At 40.7% G+C, this 20,558-nt stretch overlaps 1 protein-coding gene across 13 annotated transcripts in view; it reads left to right on the top strand.

The window, feature by feature from the left end:
* Positions 1-20,558, top strand: part of HDAC9 (histone deacetylase 9) — a 392,579-nt gene that overhangs the window by 230,376 nt on the left and 141,645 nt on the right. For all 13 annotated transcript variants that reach the window (XR_001876264.1, XM_017823859.1, XM_017823867.1 and 10 more), the window contains one exon: positions 16,909-17,086. Coding sequence is in view for 12 of the 13 variants with exons in the window: in XM_017823859.1 (XP_017679348.1) it covers positions 16,909-17,086 (178 nt within the window). In the remaining variant the exon portion in view is untranslated. The remainder of the gene's footprint in view (positions 1-16,908; positions 17,087-20,558) is intronic.

Below are 20,558 nucleotides of genomic sequence, written 5' to 3' on the forward strand. Positions count from 1 at the left end.
GCACACTCTTCAGGGTAAACATCTCTAACTCTGCTACAGAATACCAAGGCGTTCACAAAATCATGAGGAACTGTTATTCACGGAATCTTCAATATTAGATTTGGGAGCTTTTGCTGAAATTATGAGGAGATCAGTTTAAAACAGGCAAGATTTTTTTTTTGTCCTCTGCACCGTGAGCAGTGAAATTCTGGAATTTGTTGCCGTGGAAGATTTTAGAATGAGCAGTTCAAAACAGGATTAGACAAATTCATGGACAACAGAGTCATAAGCAGATATTAAAGGAAAGAGAGAGGAATGTACCTGTAAAATCTACAACGCAAAAATTCTGGATGCTGTGAGAGTCTGAGGGGAATGAATTGCAAAGACTAGCCATATTCATGTGCTATCACTAAATAGCATCTCCTGTTGTCTGAGGCAGTATTGGAAATGATAGACTGGCCTGATGCAGTAAGGCATTTCTTATGTTCTTATCTTCTTAAGTCCATTTTGGCTCATCTAGTCCTTCAGTCATAGCCAAACTTAGATTTTTCTATTAAATTTGTGTACTATTTTTCTGTCTAGCTTTAGGGTAAAGCACATTTCTGCTTTCTTTTCCTTAAGCCATGAATTATCTTTGTCAAGATAAACAGTCAACAACACAAGCCTTTTCCCTTTTTAGCTATGGGTCCCAAGAAGCTACAAATCTGTCTTCAAGACATGCAAAATGCATTAGTTGTATTCCTGAGTAAAATACTGTGGTTAAAGACTGCCTAAATGTGCGCTGAAGTGATAACTTACAAATTAAGAGATAGAGACTTTACAGCCTGGCATCATTTTATTTAATATGCCAGGAATTAGGACTAGTATGTAAGGCTAAAAGGTAAAACAAATATATCTGTGGGAAGTCTTTGTATTAACTAGTATGTTTTTACACAGAGGACAGGCAAATAAAGCCTTAGTTGCTAAGCCCTATATGTGATATTTGGTAACCAGCAGACATAACATTTGCACTCTAAATGCAATACAATCTGGAAGAACTGGTCATTACTGTGTAACCTGCAGAGCTGAGATATTCATGTCATAGTGAATAATTTCTTTGCAGTGACAACATTAGCACAAAAAATATACATAGCAAGGTGAGAAGGGACAGGAAGTTTTCTTCCTCTTCATCTCATGCTAAAAGTCTTTCCATTCAGAACACAGAAATGTAGAATTACACAATTTGAGTGAAAAACCTTATTTTATCAGCAATAAAACAGCACTGAACTGGAACTATGCTAATCAAGAGAGGCACCAAAGTATGGTCTTCATAATCTTATAAACCTTGCCATTTGACATAAAAGAAAATTAAAGGGCTGGCATAATGTCTAAGACCAAAATGAAGTGACATTAAAACACCTGGTCAGAACAAGTAGCAGAAAGTTCAAATTGTTTCTTGGACAGTATTTCTGAACAGATAACATCTACTGAGTGATACATGTAACGTTATGCTAGTTCTACTATATTCCTTGATACTTTTTTCTGCAGTACTTAAAACAAGCAAATCTTTAAGTGCTAACTTCCCACCTAAACACCTTTAAAAAAATAAATCTAAGAATCAAAGCACAGTCAAGATGGTATGAAAAAATCCTTTGCAAGGAGCTGTTGCTGAGGTGTCTCCCCTGCGTTAAGGGGGTTGAGCTGTACTTGACTTTGAGGTTTCAGCTCTCCCACTTCCTCACTCTTAAATAAACAGTATTTTCTGGCAAATCAAAGAAAACCACACCTGACCTTACATTCATACCTGCAATTTCCTCAGGTCCACAGTGTTATTCTGAGAGAATAGAGAACCCATGACCAGAACCCCCCCATGGATTTATTGACTTCTTACAGAAATAAACAAGCATGACTCCTGCACTGGAGCTGCTGAGCTGTGAGATAGATTCAATGCAGGCAATAACAGCCCCTAGATCAGATTCTGAACTTTTCACTTAGTGACTAGAAGTCCAGATTCATAGAGCAATTCCTAAATTACAGTTCCAAAGACTCTTAATTGCTTACTACAGAGCAGGCAAATCCATGCCACCAGCCATCAGGACATCTACTGGGCAAACAGCCCAGCTAAGCAAATAGTTTGGCCTAACACACACACAAGCCCATGGCATTAGATGAGAACCACACATGTGCTTATATAATCTGTTCTAGATGAAAATGTCTACAGAAAACTGTGTTCATGCTTTGTCAGGGTGTAGCAAGTACTCAAGGTGATAAATCATTTCTGTTTCTCCACCCAACCCTCCCCAGTTGCACAGTGACTAAATACCTTTATTAACCAAGTCTTAAGTCAAATCAAGCTTTTAAAAATTCCTCTTTCTTAATGCTCTAACATGCATGGGTTCACAAAATTAAATTACAATATTTTTATCTGTTTGGGATCAGCCCTGTTTCCTCCTCCTCATGTTTACTTTCCTTCAGTAGCTGACATCAAAATGTTTTCTGGAATGCTGAGGCTAAATAAGTTATGCTTAACTCAATATCTAATACAAATAGCCCTGGGGAAGCTCCAGGAACACAATCATAAAAGCTACAGTTTCTTTTAATAGGTTGCCACACTTTGCTGATATAGTATTTCTCTAATCACCAATCTTTACGTGCCTTCCTGACCTTGGAGCTCTCTGTCCAAATGACTTTGTGGTATCAAAGGCTTGTGTCATTGGAAGAGTGAATGGCTTTCATTTTTCTCCCTGAAACTTCCGGTTCCTGGCATCTGCAAAGAATTATTCCAAGCAGTGTTTTGCTGCCTTGCGGCCACTGCCCTGCACTGGCCTGACTGATGGAAGTGACTTTTCCCAAAAAGGTTAGTTATTGTGGTCAGCGGTGGGCGGGTGCTGCAGTTGGTGCACAACCAGCCCTGCTTCCTCAGCTGATTTGGGCCACCACAACCATACACTAGAGCAATTAATTTCTGTCAGGGTTTGGAAGGAATTGAATCAATAGGGTATATACTGTTTTACAGCAGACTAGAATAGTAGACAAAAACCTTCCAAAATGACCCAGATTAAAAAGCCTTCATATGACAACAAAGGTTTAAGACTTTTAAAGAAGTAATCACTGCAGGAGGACACAGGGCATCAGGGTTTCCCTCAACAGAACCTCATAGTGTATGAATATCCAAAAACCACAGTTGTGATGCTCTGACCATTTCCAGGTGATGACAACGTTGGTGCCTGAATCCAGAGTCTCAGTTATTTATGATTTGTCTCTTTTAAAGCTGGATTCTTAGTCTCTCCATCCTGCTCCCATCTTTCTCTTCTCTTGCTCTTTGTCCTTTTGCTCTTTACCTCTTTGCCTTTTTCTTTTTTTTTAATGAAATGTAATCAGACCTAAAAGGATAATTACTGTGCTGAAACAAGCTAAATGAAACTCATAGCTTTTTCCTTTTATTTTTTGGGGGGGGGGTGTAAGAAAGAGGATTTTTGAGGTAGTTTTTGATTAAGTATTTCTGCCTTAGCTCCACAACTGCAGTCAAGCACCCTTAATGTCCAGCACTGAACTGTCACATTGCAAAGGACAAACTGCTTGAAATCTCCATAGTTAGAGATAAAGCCAGGATGAGATAAGGTGACACAAAGGCTCAGAGAGGTCAGAAGACTGGTGTAAGCTCATACAGCTGATCAGTAACAGCTAAAATTTGAAAATCCTGTTTTTTCTTTTAAGAGACAAGATTAAGACAGCATTCCTCAGAGAGGGATTATGTATTTCAATTACTTAAATTAAATTTTAATTCAAAGAATGAAAACAAAACATCTTTACGAATCCAAGTCCTCCTAAAGCAACCTAACTTGATCCAAACCTCTCTGGGGACTTTCAGCCCCTGGTGCAGCTCTTTCTGCAGCATGGACCTGTAACCCTTCTTAAATGAAAAGGAGAGGCTTTTACACCCCCCTCTACCCCTGGGGAGAAGAGAGCCACCAGGGACACAAACATTTCACAGCTGGAAGGAGCCAGCCATGGACCCTTGCTCAGGGCTTTTCACTTCTGCCTTTCTCATTAAAATACAAAGATTAGGAGACAACTCACACCTCTGGTTTAGGCACCAAGTATATGCACTGGTCACCCCAAGCTCCCTCCATGGGAATGCATTGTCTACAACAGCACCGATAGAGTGTAGTGCCTCTCTTGGCCAGGCCAGGGTTATGTAGGCACACATACCTGTCATGTCATGGTTTAATCCCAGCTGGCAACTAAGTACCACACAGCCACTTGCTTTCTTCTCTGCCTTCCCAGTGGAATGGGGAGAAGAATCAGAGAAGAAGAGTAAAACTCCTGGGTTGAAATAAGAACAGTTTAATAATTGAAACAAACTAAAACATAATGATAATTAGTTTTTGCCTCAGATGTTCCTCTGGTCTTTTTGGTTAAGATTCAGTAGACCTAAAATCTCAATGCTTTCAGATGGCAGCTCCTCATAAATTAGCACAGTGCTCTCCTTCCTGCCACATGAAGTTGGAGTGTATTACTTCCACTGTAACAAGATGAATTTTGCTCTTAGCAATCATTGCATGAGTAGCAAAACTATGTTTTCAAAGCATATTTGGCCTTATTAACTTGAGTAAGTTCACGTAACACTTTTTGTACTAAAGTGATATGTTGAATCTCCAGTTATTTACTGTCACACACACACATGGCTAGAAATTAAATGAGGTAACAGATGCTTCCACCTGAAGTTATTAACAATTTTATATAAAATTTACTAGAAGTCTTGCAATTTTATGATACCTTCTCCCAAAAAGAATGAAAACCGGGAACTTCTGAAGCATGTAACACCTAGGATATATTGTATTACAACATTGGAAAATATTGCTCTATGACAGCAACAGTCATCAGGGCTTAAATTCAGGTTGGGGGAAAAAAAAAAGACCCTGGTCATAGCTTAGATTGATGCCTCACAATGCACAAGAAAAACTGAAAAGCAATCCCCTCTCTTATTTCCAAGTGTATAGTAAAAGGCTTTTAAATTCTCTGTAGGCTGACTAAAAATAAGCAAAAAAGGCCAGGTAGCAGCCATCAGATTCTTATGAATTAAATTATATCCATATGTGTAGCACATTTCAATGTCCAAAGAGCCACTTGGATATGTGAATCTGAACTTTCGTGATGAAAACCAGGGATATTTCTAAAATTGTTAGTAAAAGTCAGAAGCTCAGCCACAGTCTCACATATTTTCCCCCTTTTTGAATATCACTAGTGTTTAATTGCTTTAATTATGTTTTTGTACTGAGAGTAGCAAAGAGAAACCCTAATACCCACAGTCAGAGGAGGATTCAGAAAAGGAGAAAGAGCCTAGAAGCTCATTGCCTGTGGCTGGATCTCTGGATAGCGTTAGGTTCTCTGGCTGGACTCAGGGCTAAATCTGCCATGTTTTAGCATAGCTGTTGATATTGCAATCACATAGGATTTAACCCCTGTGGTTCCTGGGAAGAGACCTTTAAACATGTCTTGTCTCATAGAGTTGCAACAGGAACATGCTGTGCTGGCAGGACCGAGTGCTTTGAACCCTGTCTTAAAGCTTTCAGCCCACCTTTGCAGCTCTGCCAAGGGTCTGAGATATATTTGACAACATCCATTCTTTTTCAGAAGGTCCCCTATGGCAAGCAGGGCTTCCAGGCCATCCCAATGGCAATGGCATGGATGTGGGATGCCAGCTACTTGACGTGCTTTGATACTGCCTGGGTTGGAGTGCAGTCAGTGCATATCTTGGGACTCACAGTGCTCTAAAGGTTGGCTGTGACATGATGTGTACACACATCATGATGTGTACACCATTTTGTGGAACCACCTTTCCTCCTGGTTTCTCAGAGTAGGTTTAATCCTTCCAGAGGCTGGAAAGAAAATGGACTGGATATTCCCAACAAGATTAAGGACCACAGTGACCTCAAAGAGACAGCAGCTGAGAAGTTTCAGGGTCCCCTTCACCACCTTCACCACAATGGCTCAGTGTGGGTCACAGGGATGATTAGCTTCCCTCTCCTCACCCAGTCTGCTCAGAGCCCTTTTGCATCCAGCTTAAAGCTATAGAGTGGTGTGCTGGTTTAAAGGTAAAACAGCAGGGGAAATGAACCCAACTCAAAAGAGAGATTATAAATCAGAAAAACAATTTAATAAAATAATACAATAAGTATGATTATACAGACAAACAATTGGTTTTAACCCACAAAACCCAAATGTATAACCCAGCACCCTGGGGCATGAACAGAGTGGTGTTCTTCGGGCCCCCTGAGTCCAAAGGAAAAGGACAGGAGAAAACCTGTTGGTGAGAGTGCTGTTGCAGTCCGGTCAAGAGTGGTGGTTGCAGTCCAGTTGAGAGTGGTGGTCTGCAGTCTGGCTGAGAGTGGTGGTTGCAGTCCGGTTGAGAGTGGTGGTCTGCAGTCTGGTTGAGAGTGGTGGTCTGCAGTCTCCCTCTGGATCCTACGAGTGGTTATAAAAGTCCCAAGACCCCAAGATTATATATCCTCCAGTTCAGGCAGGAATGCTCAGTACCTCCCTCAGGGTGGGGACTTCCACAATGGGTGTGAGGACAGGAGCATCCTCCTATCTCACAGGCCTCTTAACACCCAGTTTATAGCCTGAGGAGTCAGGCTGCTCTGGGCAGAGGGTGTAAATGGTCTATTGCTAACAGTTTCTGGGAAATGGCATAGAAGGCTCTAGAATACACAGTTTTGGGTTACACCCATACAGTGATGAACTGGTCCCAGCTGTCCTAACTAGGACAAGTGGGGATGCTTTAATTTGTCTGAGCAGTACCTAAAAGCTGTAATATTTTATAGTGCTGACTGCTCCAACTTTTCTCCAACCCTTTGTCAAATCCAGCAGAAACAACTTCTGACTGTACCTCTACTGATATTTGTTGTAATAAGAATCACTGAAAGCCACAGTGCTGCATTATTTCATAATTAAACCAGCCAGAAGTATTAATGCAATACAATTGTTACTGATTCAATGGTTAAAGCAAGGACTTAAAAATTAGGATTTCTAATCCCCGTGCACTTTGGATCTGTAATGTCTACAACCTGGCTTCTCCACACGAAAATACTCTCTATGTAGCAGATGAATTACAGATTATTTTCATTATAGCCTTTAATAGGATGGTATCAGGTAAGGGATAGATACGCATCATATACATAAAATTTATTACAGAGAAAGAAAGACATAATTCCTAGGGAGAAAAACCTAAAAAAGCATAAGGGCAATATATTACATGATATATCTGTCTGAAGACAAAAAGGAGATTTAAGAAATGATATCCATGAAAATATGTAAAAACTACTAACCCCTTGTCAGACAATAAGCAAGCACAGCTTTGTTTTCAGCATATTAGTAGCTACACTTCTGCAACACAAGGAAAAAAAATATTCCAAGCACTAAAAGACTTCATTTGTCACAGGCCCCAAATCTAGAGCATTCGGGGACAGCTATAATGTTATCTTGAGTGAACACAGGGCCAACATAATTAGAAATAGAGAGGTAAGAAGCAAGGGGAATTGCCTGCATAACTTCACTTTGTAAAATCCTCCCATAGAAGTGGCAGGTAGGAAATCTGCATAATAACAAACTTGTCACAAGACAAGGCTAACTAAATACAACAATTAGAATTAACATTTTGCTTTAACTGGTTCCCAGAATTCCCTCACTCTATCTTCCCAGGTTTCACTAGTTAAAATCGTGGATATTGATTTGGTGCAATACTTTCCATTATATATCTTTCCAAGTGTTGTGTGGCTTCAAGAAGACTGTCTCCCTTCTTTGTGGACAATGCTTTAAAAAGCAGCTATTGAAGTACCAAACCCTTCTCTCAGATATCCCAGTGAAAACCCATGATAAATTTTCCCTCTAGTCTATCTAGACTTAGATCTGTGTAAATAATCCAGTTTGGCCCCAAAACAGATCTAAATGTGTTATAATTTCCTTCTCCACCGATAGTCAGGTCTTTTTGAGAGTTGCTGGAAGCCCTCTGCTCTTTGACTGCACCCTCACAGCTCTCGGGACACTGTATTTGCACTTCCCACTGGCTCATCTTTCTCTTCCCAACTGCTTCTGGTCTTTCTGCTCAGCTACTGACTTCAAGACAATCTCCAGCATGTGGATGTCCTCCCAAACTGCCATCAGACCACGATTAGGCAGGTGCTTTAAGAAACTGCACCAGCAATGGAGTTGATCTTCAGAGCTGCCTTCCCCAATAGTGGGGATCTTCCACTAGACCAGGTTGCTCAGAGCCCTCTCCAATGTACCATGAACACTTCCAGGGATGAGCATCCACAACTTCTCTGGTCAGCTTGCTCCAGTGCCTCACCACCCTCACAGTAAAGAATTTCTTCTAGTCTGTAATCTAATGCTACTCTCGTTCAGTTTGAAGCCATTCCCCATTGTTCTCTCACTACGTGCCCTCGTACATAGTGTCTCTCCATCTTTCCTGTAGGCTCCCTTCAGGTACTGTAAGGCCATAATTGGGTCACCCCAAAGCCTTCTCTTTTCCAGTCTGAACAAACCCAGTTCTCTCAGTCCTTCCTCATAGAAGAGGTGCTCCATCCCTCTAATCATCTTGGGAGCCCTCCTCTGAACTTGTCCAACATGTCAATGTCCTTCCCATGCTGGGAACCCCAGAGCTGGATGCAGCACTACAGGTAGGGTCTCACAAGAGCAGAGGAGAGGGGCAGAATCACCTTCCTTGATCTGCTGCCCACGTTGCTTTTGATGCAGCCCAGGATACAATTGGCTTTCTGGGCTGCAAGTGCACATTGCCAGGTCATGTCCAGCCTCTCATGCACAAGCACCTCAAGTCCTTCTCAGCAGGGCTGCTGTTCACCCCCAGCCTGTACTGATATTGTAGTTGAGCCCTTCAGCAAAGGACTGGAACACAGTAACCATGAGGTTACAAATCTTCTGTCACACAGGCGACAGCAGGAATGGTCTATACAGAAGAGCTCTGGTGTGGGCAATGGCAGTACACACACCCATTGGGGTTTTTAAGGTTCAGTGACCTACACAAGTGATCTATAGAGAGAGAACAGTGTTGGTGAAACACCTTGGTTATGGCTCTTATATTTGGTGACCATACGGTGGACTGATGCTCCCTGTTCTGATCTCATGTACCTCCACACAAGAGAGGAGGCATCTGCAGAAGGCACCTATACGCCCTCATGATTTTATGTTTAGACACTGATGTTTTAGTGTGTCTGGGCTCTAAAGAGTAGGGTTTTCCAAGGTTTTCTCCCTATATGTCAGATCCAAGTCATTTCCATTAATTGTACAATAAATCCTGAACTGAGAAGAATTGCCTATAAAACCAAAGCAGAATTTGTTGAGATACACAGAAAACACAGACCTGCAGCAGGACTGCTGCTGAATTTACCCTGGAGATTATTGCCCTGTGTGAAGGCCAAAGTAATGATTCTTCACTTAAAAAGAAACCATTCAAGTCTGCTAAGAAAACTAATTCCAATGAAGAGCACAAAAATGAAAGTGTTTGAAATGATCTGCATAAAGTAACACCAAACTGATTTGCCAATACTGTTGAAGAGAGCTGGGTGACATTTCCCAGGGCAATGAAACATGTGGGACAGGTGATGTGGTCATTAATTAGTTTTGGCCAACCAACATATCAACTTAATGATTTTGGAAAGCTGCTAGGATTAGGTGGTTGTAACCATTAAATGTTATTATAGAGCCTATTAATTCTTCACATCAAAGTAAAAGAAGCAAATACCTCTTAATAATGAAAGTTAGGGAGAGCTGTGGACAATGGTATTTTCCCTTTGGCATTCATTTCTGCACTTCTCTGTATTCATTTTTGGAAAGCACCAAATGACTTCAGGAAAGTTGTGGTTTTTTTAGTAAAAGCACTCAAGTAAAAAAAATCCTCTAAAGAGGTTTTATAGAAAAAAAAAGAAGGAAAAAAAAAGAAAGAAAGAAATAAGATGGTCTATTTTCCCCCTTCATTGTACCCCCAATTATTTATACATTTATGTAGAACTCAGAAAGTGAAGCAAAGATTTAGCCAGGAGTGCAAGCTTTGGAGAAGGCGCTGCATTTTCTTTGGATGTGTGCTGTGAACATAGCACAGTCAGCACTTTAGCAGGAGTGACAGAAGTCAAGTACCTGCCAATGTCAGGAGCAGAGAAGGCAGGTGTCACAGGAGCAGGAACCAGGAGTGAAACCAGCAGCTCAGCCAGACTCCTGGAATTTCCCTCCAGTAGAAAGTGCTTTGTCTTTAGGGCCCTCCTTTCTGTAACTCCCATCACTCCTTTCTTCTTAATCATGCCAGGCTTCAGCATAATGACTGCCTGGCTCATATTCTTCCATATTCTTCACAAAGATAGCTGAAAACTTCTCAGCTCATGTGGCCGTCTTGATTCCTCACCTCCATTGGACCAGCACGGATCATCTTTAGATGCTCAGACTTTTGGAAACTCTCCATCCAAAAGAGGTAACTTTCACCCTCTCTCCTTTCAAAACCAGAGGTCAGCAACCCATCCATCTCCCTATGCAAGAGTAGAGGTAAAAGGCAGGGTCCTGACCATGCTGTTATGTCCTACAGCCAGACTTCCCACAACCCTGTGACCCCCACCCTGACTCACATATTTAGCCGTGCAATCCAACGTCAAGAAAGCATCTTTTCCTACATGTCTTGAAGGCGCACCCTCTGGTCAGTCCATTAAGAGTCTGCTCTTCCCCTATTTCTTGGTCCACTAGACAAAAGTATTGTAATTTTAATAACATGTTTTGCCACCCCAAAGGTGCTCCTGGCCTAGAAAGGAAGGATGGCAGGAGAGGGGCAGAGACCTCTGTAGCAGCAGTTTTGCTGCTCCAGGAACAAAGGGGAAAACCAAAACCGGTTGAGGGTGGTGACCATGCCCTGGGCAGTCACTGCAGGAGTGCCACGCCTAGTACTGAGCTCTACCTTGGCAGCAGCTGGAATAAGCCATTCCACAGTCCTCCAGAAGGCAGGGGGAAGGCAGAGGGCACAGGGTTGGTTTGCTGTGAGAAGCAGGCTCCTGCCCAAGGCAAATCTCTGCCTGGGACTCTAGGCAGTTCTGGGGTGTGGCTTTCATCCCGCCATTCTGTATGTGCACCTACCTCAGTTGATAAGATTTCATTTCTGTTTACACATTTTCTAGTCAACACTTTTCCTTGGATTACAGCAAGAGAAATCCAAATTCCATAAACACCCTGATAATATGTGACCTACTATACCCAGATGCCTTAAGGGTAACTGCCATCTTTCCTGCTGTCTATGCTTTTGCTTGCTCTAAACCCATTTCTACCTATTCAATCTACATATCTGTATCCACACTTGCAACTTATTTACTTTTCATAAAAATGCTGATTCTGCATTTGTGGTTGACTATATTTCAGATAGTGATACTGGGTTTTTTTGAAAGTGATGACTATGGAAGTTTGTGGCTTTACATGTGGTTTTGTCAAAAATAGTACTGGTAGGGTTTCTTGGTGATGTGTTTTCTTCCAGTGACATAGCAGTTTAAAACATCTCTCAACATATTCATTTTCAGGGATATCTCAGGCTAACTTCTATTTTAGGTTGTATAGATTGATGGAGAAAGGCCATTCCTGCACTTCCACACTTGTTCATGCAAGTATTTTCAGAAGACCTCAGGACATATTTTTGCTCAGTTCCTGAGGGCAATTACAGTTTTGTTTGAGGACAGTAGGCAGAATCGTATTTCATAAAATTCCTGAGTTAATATTGCTAAATTTTCTGTTTACCTATGGTTCTTTCTGTCCCAATACTCCAACATATAGGAATTATTTGCTTTCTAAGTTTTTTCCGTCACTTCTGAGGATAACCAAGGTCAAACTAATTGATATACTGTATGACATCCATGACTTCTGAAGAACTGTTGACTACCTACATCTGAACTGAATGAGAAGTTTCTGAGTGCCCAGATTTTTACTGATTCAGACTTTGAATGGTGCTGTCTTGGTTTGGGCCAAGGCTGCCATCGTGGTGACCTTAAAGCAGGACTGAGATCTGTTTGCTGCAAGCAGAGGCCATTTCACTGGATGCAGCCACTGGCTGGCCTGGACACCCCCTGGGTGCATTCAGCTACAACTGCACTGGGAAGGTAGGAAGCCAAGGAGGGTGGTAGAGAAGACAAGAGGCAGGATCTGAAGTTACTCTGTTCCCATCTTGCTACAGGGGTCTAGACAGGGCTAAGGAGTAGGGCTTTCAACAGAAGCCATGGGATGAGACAAGGCCACAGAGCAGGTGTAAGAAAGACCTTTCAGAAGAAGGAGATAAAGGAATTACAGGTCTGGAAGGCAGTAGGTCTTGTTTTCATCCTACCTAGGGCAAAACTTTCTGCAGTGCACGTGTGTATTCTTCCTCCTCAGGAAATTGGGTAATTTTCAGAAAACAACATGGAAATTAGCAAAGAGACCACCAAAAATGCTTTTGTAGGAAAAACTTTTTAAGGTTAGTAGTACTGGAAGTCTTTTGGGAGAGGAGGGCAGGATGGGCAAAACATGAATGACTTTTAACAGTTAATAGACACTAGCACACACTTCATACTTCAGCAGAACGCAGCAGAGGCACAACAACAGAGGGCTATAAACCTGGCCACAAATATATGAGAGATCATAAGTAGTAATCTTATTATTAAGAAATTCAGAATTTGCTATTCCTAGGAGAAAAATGTTTTCTACCACAATGAAATAAAGCCAAAGCATAAACCCTGAAGAGAGGTGTGCATATGCCCATACACACTAAGGATTATGCAACAGACATACAAATCTTGGGATTTACTTAGCTGTGATTAAACTAAATATTAACATACCAAATTACATTAAAAAACAGACTGTCAAGAGGCAAGAAAAGTTTTTGAGTGAACCCCACATTTTTTTTTTTCATAATAGCTTGAAGGAGCATTAATCCATAGACAATTCACCTATGCTTTATCATCCAACATGGACCATCTAATAATACAATGGAATGCACTTATAGGGCATCAATTCTCACAGTCATTAGAAACATGGAAATAGCTCTCATTAAAATCCTTAGAATTAACAAAATGTTAAACACCGAAATGTACAAATCAGACATCTACATGAAAGGAGTAGTCTCACAAACGCAAATTCATTCCAACTCCTGCTAAACAAGCCTTACAGTAATACTAGGAGAACAACAAATATTTACCTCTCATGCTTCTAAAAGGCTCATCTTCTCTTTAGATAAAGATTCTAAAAATCCTCCTCAAAATAATTACCAAGGGCCTGGGCTGATTTCTGGGGAAGAGGATGAATGGCCCTCCACTAGCTCCAGCAGAGGCCCTAATTGCCTGATTCTACTAATAAACTAATCTCAGGCACCTGGAACTAGCAGGCTCCATGCCAGGCAGACACGGCTCGGGTTACGTAAGAAATGCTCCAAATATATTCACACAAATCACTAGCCCCGCAGATGTGCAAATACTGCTTTTGTCATACTGCTGGAGAGATAGACATGTGTTTGCAGGGCTGTAGCACATAAAACCTGAAGATGAGTTCACCGTATTGCTTTAATCCCTTCCAGAGGCCAGGTGGGCATTTGGGGAGCCAGACAAGTGTGTTGATTATCCACATTACTCATTCCATTAATCCATACAACCTTTGTCTGTGTGATACAGAGTATCTGTAATGCTCACAGCATAAATATGTAGGTGGTTGGAAAAAATATATGCATTTCATAAGTGCCTGTTGTCTGTAAAATGAAACCTAATCAGGAAGTTAGCATAAAACTTTGACTAAAATTTAAACAAGTCTAAACTTTGCTGATGCATAGGGTTTTTAAAATTACAGTTAAAGGATCTGGAAGTCACCAAAGAACATAAGCCTCAGTGTAAGCTTGGAGAGACAAACTACTGTACTTTCAACAAATTTTAAAAGATTTTCACAGGCAAATAATTTTCTGTGACCTCAGAAATTAAAGCAGGTGTCATACAACTTTCCATCGAACCCTCCACAAATTTCTTCTTCCCTGAGCTGATTAGGTTGATAAACATGTGTTAAATACTCAGGATGCATCTGGTTTCATTTGAGGAGGGGAGAATGATATAAACAAAACACTGTTTAACCGGAAAACAAGAGAGCAAGAACAGGCTGTCTTCCTGGTCTCTGACAAGTTGTTGAAATAGTCAGCTGTCTGGTTTAGGTGGTGTTCACACAGACTGATAAGCATTAACAAAAATTACCTTGATTTGCTCATATGCATGAAAAACAGTGTTTCTATTGCCTACATAGACACAAACATTTTAGAAGCACAGATAGGAACATCTTCCCAAGTTATCCATGTTTTGTGGTGTTCCAGACATTTTTTTATTCTTCAAGACACCATACAAAAAAATCACTTACATTGACTTCTTTAGATCAGAGACCTGGAAAGATTATATTTTAGATATCAAATGAATGGCAAACTTACAGCTTCACTGAAAAAAAAATTGTGCGCGTGTCATACAAGTGTAGTTCAAGTCTGAAAGTGAAAGAGGGGCAGACAAGGCCCCTCAGGCCTTGTCAGCAAGCCTCAGGGTCAGTCAGCACCGAAAAAAGCCCAAACAGAAACATTTGTGCACAGCATCAGCCCCCCCTCAATGATATCTGAATTTCCAAGATTTCTTTAAGAAGTATACTTAACTAATACTGTTTAATGAAGAAAGCCAGAATCCAGTGATACACCCTTACTAGTTTGAAGAGCATTCCAAAAGGGAACAACCCCTTTTGTCTTCTGTACTCTAGTAATTATCAGACAAGTGAACTCAATGAATTATCAACAGTTAGTGTGAACACTGAAAGACAGTATCAAAAATCCCCTTGCTCAAAGATACCAGCTATACACAGGTACCAACTATTTAATTAACACAGTGAAGGCAACCTATGAGGTTGAGGAGAGCAGCAGAAATGACAGTATTCTGCTGATTTCCTTTATGGCAGTAATGTTCTGTGTGATGAATGGCTTCTGCAGGTAGGAGTTTGACTTCTTCCGAACTGCTCAAACAACAGTTTAAAAGAGTAAGCAGGAGACTGTGAATACAGAAGCATCAGACAGACAGTGCTGCTGTCACCACTTAATCCTAGGATACAGGGAGTAATCATGCCACAGATAGCAAAATGCCTCCTGTGCTTCCTTCATTGACCACTAAAGAAAGCACTGAGGAAAATGAATGCTAAATTCTCACAAAGGAATGTATTTGCTTCTGTTCTCCATAGGGAAAATATTCAACACAATAGCATCATTGCATTCTTCACTTCTCTCCAATCACAGGTACTCCCAGCAAAGGTTACAAAAGATATGTATGCCTACGAGGACAAAAGAGATACTTCCTGGAATATTTAACAGTATATACATTTAAAAAGCAACAGGGAACGCTGAGGATTGTATTTAAAGAAAGGGAAATGATTCAATGACTCCAAAACAAGATAATTATTGTAAAACCTCTTTTTGCTTACTCATATTTTCTTTCTTTATTTAGTCACTCATGACAAGGTCCCAGGTGATTTACCCTTCCCATGACCTTATGTCTTTTCACTGAAGTGGTGACCCCAGATATTAATGTGGGTTTTGAGGCTGCCTTTTAAGGCATTTGTTCTCATTTCAGTTGCTATTGATGAGCACTTGTTTGCATAAAGGACTCTTATTACATGCAGGGTAGACATTCTCACATCCCAGGAGCTGTCGATTTATTTTGCAGCGCACGAGGGGCTGGGGTACTCCTGGGTACTCCCACCCGCCTTCCTTCCCACACAGCCTGAACTCAGCTTCACCTCTCTGAGCAGCCAGCAATCCCTCCTTGGCCAGGCCAGGCCTCCGAGCTGCTGTCCAAAGCAACAACATACAGCACTGCTAAGATTGTTACTAAGATTAAAAAACAAAACAAAAAAAGATAGAGACACATATATATACACATATATATATACATATACATACATATATATACATATATATATATGCCTGCATATATGTATACTGAGCCCAGGTGAGGATAAACAGAGCCTGCAGCTGTAAGACACAAGCATGAATTTCAGCTGAATTCATATTAAATAGTTTGGAAATCTCTCTCATTCACTTTCTGTTGAGGGTCTAGGACTATAAGCACAAAAAGAGAAAAGCAGAAAGAAAAGGGCTTGGAAAGCAATCCTACTCTGTGGAGTGAGTGAATGCCAAGGTTTCCACTGGCTTCAGCAGGGTTTCAGCCTTTGTCATGTCATCAAAAGTGATTATCTGTTGACAAATAAAACAGAGGAGAAAATCTTCCTTTCTGCTCTGTCACAGCCTTTTCACACCTGCCTGTCTTCCCTGAAGAGTTTTGCACTGCCTACAGCCAGCAGCAGCTATGACAAAAAAAAGATGGTTCCTAAGTGGAATCTCGTGTAACAACTCCGGAATTTCTAAATGATTTGTGAAAACTTAGATGCAAATTGTTCCTACTTTCCCGGGAGCTCTGGGAACTGAGTCCTTTGTAGAAGCTTGATTCACAGTTGCTCCTTTGGTACTGAGTAGTAAGAGCACCACTTTTCACTTTCAGTGCTGTGGGAAAATTTAAAATTTGTTTCTGTAGGATCATGAAATGCATATTCTAACATCATATTATGTATTCAATATATTAGAAAATCTCTGTCTTTTACAACCCCTTGCATGTTAAACCATCTTTTCCATGAGGGGGAACTGACAGGTTGCCTGCCATCAGCTACTCTCCAGCAAAATCAGCAACCCACTTTGTCAGTGTGAAAACATCTGTTGAATGGATTTATTGACTGGGGCTTAGGTGCGAGTTGGAGGGTGGGTGTCCACACTGTTTATTACAACCCTGACCTAATGAACTTAATTTGTTGACATGTTTCCTTCAGTGTCTCACTTGATCCCGTCTCACATTTCTTTCTACTGTGCTGTTTTCTTGGAAACAGGAGTTCCTGGCACATCGGCATGTCCACCAGTTGCAAATCTACCAGGCTCAGATGGCTACAGTTGGCATGGCAGGATTAGATAAACATCAACCGGCGTCCGGGACCCCATCTTCCCCCACTGATTCCACATTACCTCACCCAGACACGGACCAGCCCAGCCAGCATGTCTACACAACTGGTAGGATTCCCTAAAGACTGCTTTTAATAGGCAGGGCAAATGCATTTGTTCATGTGGGATCAACAGACTTAAATGCCTCAAATACCTCCTGCAGCAATGCGTTCAGTTTTAGCCGTACTGCTCCTCTGTTTTATGATGCTATACTGGCACCAACTCAACCAGTGCAGCTGATAAATCACAGGGTTAATATTCACACAGTCATAAATTATTACCATTGACTGGCTCTGGCAACATAGCAACAGGTGCCTTTTTGGTGCCTTTAAGTCATTTGTAGCTTTTCTTTCATTTCCCTATTCTCTAGTTCTTTTCTCGGTGTTCTTGTTTCCTGTGTAAAGAGACCACCAATAAGTTGAAGAAAGACCACCAGTAAGGAGGAAAACTGCAATATAATTCTAAATGTCTTCATTTGACAAGTCAGTCTCTGCTGCAAGGTCACTCTCTCTACAGAAATAGCAAAGCTGTAGGGATGACTAGGTGATGTTGGATACAACTTCTGCATCTTTCAATGGTTGAGTGGAGGCTACAGAGGCAGGTTTTATGGTCAGGACCTGGGCATTCCAGTCACTCAGGGAGCACCTCTTGGGCTGTCCAAAGCAAAGTGATTGGAACCCCAAAAATCTTCAGTTAAAGTTAAAAAAGATGACCACAGAAACCTCATTTCTTATTATGGGTAATCTAACTTTCCGTGAAGGTCCATCTTTTTAAAAGCCTGAATGTCAGTATAACATTAGAGCATGGTTAGAAGTTAAGATTCACTTCATGCACAAAAAAAGGGGAAATAAATACTTGGAGTTACTGTTTGTGAATGTTTATGCCAGAAGTATTAATTCCTTCACATCAGCTGTCAGAACTTGCCATGCCCTGAAAGTTTACAACTTTTCAGGCCATGACCATGGATTGATGTAGGATGGAGTCCTTAACTGGCAATGTATATGACTGTGTGAGACACTATGCCCTCCCATCTTTCCAATCAGAATGTGAACTTGGAAAGCAAAAATTTGTTTTTACTTGTTGGGTAATGAACATTCAGATTGTACAGAAAGGAACATACTAATTCACTTTCCATGAGTTTCTGCAAAAAGAACAGCTGTGTATAGACAGGATTATTAAACCAGGCCACTGTTTTTCTAGTTGTGGTTCATAGAGTCCCCAAAACATTGTAAACTCATTTTAAGAGATTCACAGAGCACACCAAAAGTGAGTTCACTGTGCGTAGGCTTCACTGTTCCATTCAAAAATCTGCAGTTTCACTGAAAAAGCTGAATGAAGTTACAAATGTAAAGGCTGCTGTTTCAGGCTGATTTCTAAGGTTTACTGACATGTCCCTTTATAATCCTCAGTAATGGGACTTGGGTCAAGGGGGTTATGTAGATATGTGGACTCATGGCATCAGTGGAACTATTCAAGACAGAAAATGTGAAGCTGAGATGGAAGAATAAGAGAAGGAATGAAATTACGTAGGACAAACACTGAATGGAGATGGTGGAAATTGGACATCCCTGGCTTGTAATCTGACACAACGAAGCCTGACAGGGTCAGCAATGGAAATACAGACACTGCAACTGCAGAGTCAGGGTGTATTAAGATTAGGCAGAGAGTCTAATCTTATCCTTTCAGTAAAACATTGCTACATGAACAACACCAGAAAGGAAGAGACAGAAAAAAACCTATCTTATTCCAACAGAGATTCTCAGTCCTTCACTGAATTCCTTTCACCAAATCTGAAACATCTTTATCTTGAAGCCTTGTTTTTCTTTAATTGAATCTTTTTTCACCCTCCATTGCTCTTTCAAGATAATCATCTCTGCTCATTACTGAAAAAAAAAAAAAACCCTCCTATTTTCACCTTTCCTACAACTTTATGCTTCTGCTTCTTCACTTCTGCTCTGTACCCTCATTTCTTTCATATCCTCTAGATACTGGCTGAAGACAGTGCAATGCTGTAGCTGCTTCCAAGCTGTATCTACGCTAACAGCCAGTACCCCCTGGATGATGGACCAGCTCCAACAGAGCACATACCTCTACAATTAATCCTTTTGTTTCTGCTTGAAGAAATCTCTTTCCCTGACATGTGTCTGAGCTTACAAACTTACAAATATAAAAGCTTTATCACTACAGTTTCTGAGTACATTGAAAATAGAGCTATTTTCTAGGTTATGAGATTCACACCTTTGGAGTGACAATGAACAGAGACTTTGCAACATTAACAGTTCTAATACAGTTCCTGTAAATAAACAGATCAATCTGTGTATTATTAACATATGTTATGGTATAGAATGGCTTTTTTTGTGCATAGTATTTCGTGGATCTGGATAGTGCTGTAGCATTTATTCATCCATCAGTGGAAAGAAATAAACCCAGACTCAGTTTTTCTCCATTCTTATACAGCCTTTACAAAATCCTTTAGGATAAAAGTCCTGAGCAACCTGGTCTGATCACAGTGCTGACCTGCTCTGAGCAGAGCTGAACTACAGACCTCTGGAGGTCCCTGCCAACCTGAGCTATCCTGTGGTTCTGTGATTTTCTCCCTTAGGAGAGCACAAAATGCAACCAGCAATTGTCCACAGCAGTTGCAACACTAGCATTTTTAAAAGCATGGGAGAAAGGAATGGGTGGGTGAAAAGGGAGAAAATTCTAGTACACCGTAAAGTGAGGTCGAATTTAGACTCCAAAAATTAATGTAAAAATAGGTAGCAGGAAAACGGTTGTGGCAGATTATTACGGAGGCATCAAAATGAGCCTATATTGTTGTGAGTCATGAGAGAAAATGCTTTTAGCAAATACCTGAAGGGAATTAGAATGATGATTGTTGTGAGAGAGTTAAGCTATATCTACACAATATATGCATAAAATAATGAGTTAAAGATGGAAAAAAAGATAAAGTATACTTAATTTTCATTTAGACAGTTCACAGAATATTTGATATTATTTAGTTCAGATTTTTCTTTGGAATAATTTATTAGATATTCTTCCCTTGGGTTTTCTTATTGGTACTGTTGTTCTCCAGGGCAATTAATCTTCTTCAAAGCATGTTGTTAGCCAATGATTTTTAGATCTCTTGCTCTCCCCTCTGTTTAAAATATTATTAAAAGAAGCTGACCCAAATAAAGTATTTTGGAAATGAATGAGTGCTAGGGAGTCCCCACGAGGAAAACCTTAGTTTTTACTGACTGAATGCAAATTCAGTTACTTTTGTCCTGTGTCCTCTATCATTATATGGTTCAGTGGTGGCACCATTCCCATCTGTCATCAGGGCCACATTCTGACCTCAGTAATATTGGTGTAAATCCAGAATAAATCCACCAGTCTCAGTGGAGCTGCTCAGATTTACACAAGGAATCTGAGAGCAGAATCTGGCTAAAGGCATTTGTTCTGGAAAGACAGAATAACCATATTTTATTAATATTTCACAGCAGTCTGCAATTGAAAACAGTTGCCTCCCTCCCTTCTTTTTCTTTTTTTCTTTCTTTCT

Source organism: Lepidothrix coronata, unplaced genomic scaffold, assembly GCF_001604755.1.
Source record: "Lepidothrix coronata isolate B3197 unplaced genomic scaffold, Lepidothrix_coronata-1.0 Scaffold106, whole genome shotgun sequence".
NCBI classification, from domain to species: Eukaryota; Metazoa; Chordata; class Aves; order Passeriformes; family Pipridae; genus Lepidothrix; species Lepidothrix coronata.